Below are 5,575 nucleotides of genomic sequence, written 5' to 3'. Positions count from 1 at the left end.
CAGAGTCGCTCACGTCACACAACCGCAAACCCGTTTATAGGGTGAGTCACATTCACACAATGAAGAAAGGACATAGAACACAGAGAGGGAAAGAAACATCCCTGCCCTGAGCAGGATTCGAACCCGTGACCAATGGCTCCGCATTCAGACACGCTAACCACTTGGCCACCTGGTCGGCCCTTAGTCAGATGTAAGAAATAGAATTATATCTTGTGTACTGCAATTTTTTCTTGCGCGAAGGGCTGTATGTTTCAATTTCTAGCATCACCAATTGTGTGATTGTTTAGAAACACCATGCATGAATCGATCGCATCCACTTGCGGTCACGAATCACATAAAGTGAGAATCGTCCCTTTGGGACCGACTTTTTTGCGCACGATAAAATATCATGCGAATAAACACCACATTGGTGAGATGTGTTCATTTTCAGTAAAATCATAAATCAGGTCTCATTCATATGCAAATTTTTAGTGGTAAAGAAGGAAAAATTCTTTATTGAAAATTTATCGTTCTACAATGCATGTGATTCAGAAAAGAACCAAAATAGTAAATTTTTCGCCGGCTTTCGTAGTCGTGTGAAATGTTTCCAATTGCGAAATTCGCATTTACTGAATCGGATGCAGTAAACTGGTAGGTTAACTTGCGAACTAGAAAGACTTGTCAGTTTCTAATCTGTATGCGATTTCATTGTATATTCGAAAAGGTTTTCCTCCAGTGAAGATGGACCCTTAGAGCAGCTTATAGTGGAGCTTTCATGACATAAAAACTACGCTAGTACATTTGTATTTAACTTAAACGTTTTAGTTCGTAAACTAAATTTNCCCTTAGTCAGATGTAAGAAATAGAATTATATCTTGTGTACTGCAATATTTTCTTGCGCGAAGGGCGGTATGTTTCAATTTCTAGGATCACCAATTGTGTGATTGTTTGGAAACACCATGCATGAATCGCATCCACTTGCGGTCACGAATCACATAAAGTGAGAATCGTCCCTTTGCGACCGACTTTTTTGCGCACGATAAAATATCATGCGAATAAACACCACATTGGTGAGATGTGTTCATTTTCAGTAAAATCATAAATCAGGCCTAATTCATATGCAAATTTTTAGTGGTAAAGAAGGAAAAATTCTTTATTGAAAACTTATCGTTCTACAATGCATGTGATTCACGCAACTCCGATTGCGTGAATGACATAGAGAGACCGACAGAAAAGAACCAAAATAGTAAATTTTTCGCCGGCTTTCGTAGTCGTGAGAAATGTTTTCAATTGCAAAATTCGCATTTACTGAATCGGATGGAGTAAACTAGTAGGTTAACTTGCGAACTAGAAAGACTTGTCAGTTTCTAATTTGTATGCGATTTCATTTGAAAAAGTTTTCCTCCAGTGAAGATGGACCCTTAGAGCAGCTTATAGTGGAGCTTTAATGACATAAAAACTACGCTAGTACATTTGTATTCAACTTAAACGTTTTAGTTCGTAAACTGAATTTAAAGATATGATTGTTTGTGTTAAGGTGAAATAAGGTATCATATGCTTATAGTACGGTTATTTATTCGAACGCACTGTGGAATAAATGATTTAAACGAGTTTTTGCAAGGCGCAACAAATTTTATACTTGTTTTCCATTTTTTCTTGTCATTTTTATTTTTTACTGTGGTCAACATGGAGAACTTTTTGGGAAAAGTAGTTATGCCGGGCGATAAACTGTTTGATTTGAGTGCAGCTGAAACTAATAAAAAAATTGTTTTCGGACCTGGTTTAAGACGAGAAGATGATACGATAATGGCAATTAAATGTGGTGTTTTAAAGCAAAATACTTCAAAAATATATTATATTGAAAGTCACCAAATGAGGGTAAATTTTTCTCTGGTGGATTTAAAGTCTACGTTTACATATTTAATTTACATATATCTATTGTTTATTCCTTTTTATGTATCCTAATATAAATTTTAATTGGAGTTTTTTTATTGTATGAAAACTCTATGAATCTTAAAACAAATTTCCTGTTTTGTTGTTATATTTTGTGAGAATGTTTGAAACGTGATTGGGGAATATTTTCGTATCATGACCTGTCGCGCAAATGACAATCGCCAAGGTGCTGAATTGATTTTGAACTTGCAAATGTTTTTAATAAAAACATGTAAATGTTCTGTAATGTTTTTTTTTTAGTGACCAAGACTTGGCGATTGTCAATAAGAATTCAATAGATATTTGGTTAGAGGTGCCGCAAACTTATATTTTTGAGAGGGAAGAGAATTTTCATTTTGCAGAGTGAAATTTCGAATCTAACCAAATTGTTAATAAATCGGTAATTCTTAAGTTTTAATGAAAACAAAATATTTTGTCGCTAATATTTTCACAATATGTTGATTTTCCAGTGATGTATTCAGGGGTCTGTTTAGGCCAAATTTACTACCGTTTAGTGGTATCTTCACCACTAAACGGTATTTATACCGTTATAACCACTAAACGGTATAAATACCGTTTAGTGGTTATAACGGTAGAATACTTTTTCTAAAAATTTTATTTTTGTATACCGTAATAAACAATAAATTCATATTTTTACCATATTTTTGTGTTAATTTTTTAATATAATTTTTAATTTTCGCAAATTATGTCTAAATTTTCACAAAATAAGGTACCTCTAAAAAACCCAAAAAAGACCCCTGGTATTACTTATTTAAGGACTTCATACTTAATTATTCTAGCTGCGATTAGTCAATGGATAATATATTGAACTGTTGTGAAGAACTAGGGTTCAATTTCCAGTGCTCCAATCAACTTCAGATTGACGGGTACAAGTTAATCTGAGGAGTAAATGCTGTCTGTGCAGAATGTTATCCACATTGCCATAGCAATCAGCAATTGCCACACTGTCGAGCCATAACATTCATGAACCCTCTGACAGATGAAACACTCGTAAGAGCGCTTTATCTATACTTAAGTCTTTAATTGATGAATCATTTGATAAATAGAACCTTGACTTGAGTTACAAATAATTTAGTAATCAGTAAGTCTTGTCCAGGGTTGGGTTTTTGCCGTCAAAAACTGGTTTTTGACATGACAGTGGTAAAAACCGTGTTTTTACCGGTAAAAACTTTCAAAAACCTACTGTTTTCTTAAATTTATGGCATATAGCGGACAATATATTATTTTCACATAATTGCCTTTATAAATGAATGTTGTAAATGATTGCTATTGATTTTGCAACTATATACATGTATTCTTATAGAAGGATATACATTCATACAGAAATATTGTAATATACTTATTGAAAATAGTGATACTTACTTTTATCATTATAGCTTGATTTGCAAAGGATTCAAAATTTTGCACTTCTTAATTGTTAGAAATAAACAAACAAACAAAAAAGCTTGGAACTATTAATAAATTCAAGAACTAAAAAGAAGAATTTAAAATTTGGCATTTCTTAAATATTAGAAATAAGCTAAACAAAACTTTCAAAACTTGTAACTACTAACAAACTCTAAGTCAAGAATGACTTGACATTCTTCAGTAATGTAATATGCCAAACAAAATGATGCTTGGAAATGTTGAAAATTTTGCTTAGTATCCTAATATTTTACTTCAAATAGTTTGTTTTGATATAAACATGTTGAGAAAATGCAAGAATCTATTCTTAAATATCTTTTAACAACTTTTTTTCTAAATTTATTGCCCAAAAATTTATTAATTTTAAATTATAAGCAGTTAAACTCAAATAAAAATACAGTTTTACCAAAACTATGGGTTTTTGACATTTTTGACAGAGGGTTTTTTGACATGACGATAAAAACCATGGTAATAACCGGTAAAAACCGTCATGTGTCAAAAACTTGCCAACCCTGGTCTTGTCGAATGCCGGATAGAAATAAAATAAGTAGAACGAGAATCATGCTATAAAATGAAAATATAGTTTTATTAGTTAAAAGTTTTAACTAATAAAAAACTAATCAAGAATTGATTACAAATAAAGAATTTGCTGAACTTATTTTAAATATATTTATTTGCTGGATTTAAAAAATAGACAGTAATAATGTCAGGGGTCTGTCTAGGTTTTTTTTAAAGCTTTGTGAAAATTCCGACTTTGTAAAATTTAAAAATTATATTAAAAAATCAACGCAAAATATGGTAAAATAAGAAAATATTTTCAAAACTAATTAAATATTTTTTTAAATGTGTTAAAAATATTTTGTGAAACTGCCGTTTTTCCTTAAATTGAATTTGTGAAAGTACCGTTAACGGCAGTAAATTTGACCTGGACAGACCCCTGTAAGTAGATACAAATATAGTAAATGTGACATTACGCTTAATTTTTCCTGTAAATATACATAATAATTCAATAAATAAAATAAAACCAGCATATAACCAGATGAAATAATAATTTTTTTTAAAAATACTATTGATAATTCACAGTTGAATTATTTATTACTTTTCTCATAACATCAATGGGATTTCGTAGGAGCCTTTTACCAATTTAATGGATGCAGATATAATTTATATTGGCGAAAAGTTCTTAATGTTTTCTTTTACAATTTCTAGAGGGCTCTGTTTTTTGCTTGCTGTCGCTCACATATCCCCGAAAATTATAACATAGTTATTTCTGAACGAACTTCTCATTCTTTTCTCCCCAGTTTTATTTAATACGCCAATTTTTATGTCTTAGTATTTTTTTTACATTTCATAATTACAATAAACTCTATGGGCTCTACTATTTATTGTTCTCCAATCTGTGGAACTTCACAATTTAATTACTCTAAATAAATTAAAAATTTAAACAAAGTTAGGCCCATTGATCATACAGGGTATCCGCGCACCTGGAAAGTCATGAATTTCAGTATTGAACAAAATTTGTCATGAAATGTCTTGATTTTTACTATTTTTTTAAAAAAATCATGGAAAGTCATAGATTTAGGTCTCCCAAAAATCTTAATTTTTAGAATAGAATACCCCCCCCCCCAAATTTTATCCTGTTCCAAATATCTGAATTAGTAACAAAATCACCACTCAGGCATATTTTATTAGAATAAAAAAATGATTTTATCATGTTCCCTAAAAATTATGGTGTTCTTTCAAAAAATGAAAGAAAGAACATCATTTCTAGAGCGAATCATCTTTTAAACTCTTCTGTGATTTAAGAATTTTTATTATTTTTTTAAATTTTATCAATTTAAAATTCTAGTTGAAGCAAACCAGTCATTGACGAATTTTTTTTATTCTGAAATGAGAACAGAAAAATCAGGAGTATTTCTATCCTTTCTGATGAACAAGGAAAGTATCTTTAGAATATAATTCTGCAGAAAAAAAATTATTTGCTTTTGTATTTTTTCAGCTATTTTATTGCTTCAACTCTTTCTTTACTCTGTTTTTTAAATTTAAAATCTATAAATATGAAGATGCAGGGTATAACAGTTTTGGTTATACCTATCATTTCAGTGAATGTTATTATAATGCTTTTTACATTTATTATTCTATTTTTGGCGGAGAAAATAGTAACTTCGTTAAGTCATGAAAAGTTCTTGGAATTGGTCATGAATTTGAAATCTAGCAGATACCCTCGATATAATATATC

General features: G+C 30.6%; 1 protein-coding gene across 1 annotated transcript in view; it reads left to right on the top strand.

Moving 5' to 3' along the window:
- Nucleotides 1-1,485: 1,485 nt before the first annotated feature.
- Nucleotides 1,486-5,575, top strand: part of LOC107436538 (exosome complex component Rrp40) — a gene marked incomplete in the record, with an annotated part of 14,851 nt that continues 10,761 nt past the window's right edge. Inside the window, 1 exon segment of the mRNA XM_016048300.4 lies at nt 1,486-1,857. Coding sequence (XP_015903786.2) covers nt 1,534-1,857 — 324 coding nt within the window.

Source organism: Parasteatoda tepidariorum, chromosome 9, assembly GCF_043381705.1.
Source record: "Parasteatoda tepidariorum isolate YZ-2023 chromosome 9, CAS_Ptep_4.0, whole genome shotgun sequence".
Taxonomy (NCBI): domain Eukaryota; kingdom Metazoa; phylum Arthropoda; class Arachnida; order Araneae; family Theridiidae; genus Parasteatoda; species Parasteatoda tepidariorum.
Note: the sequence above shows the minus strand (reverse complement) of the source record. Positions and strands in the feature narration are given on the sequence as shown.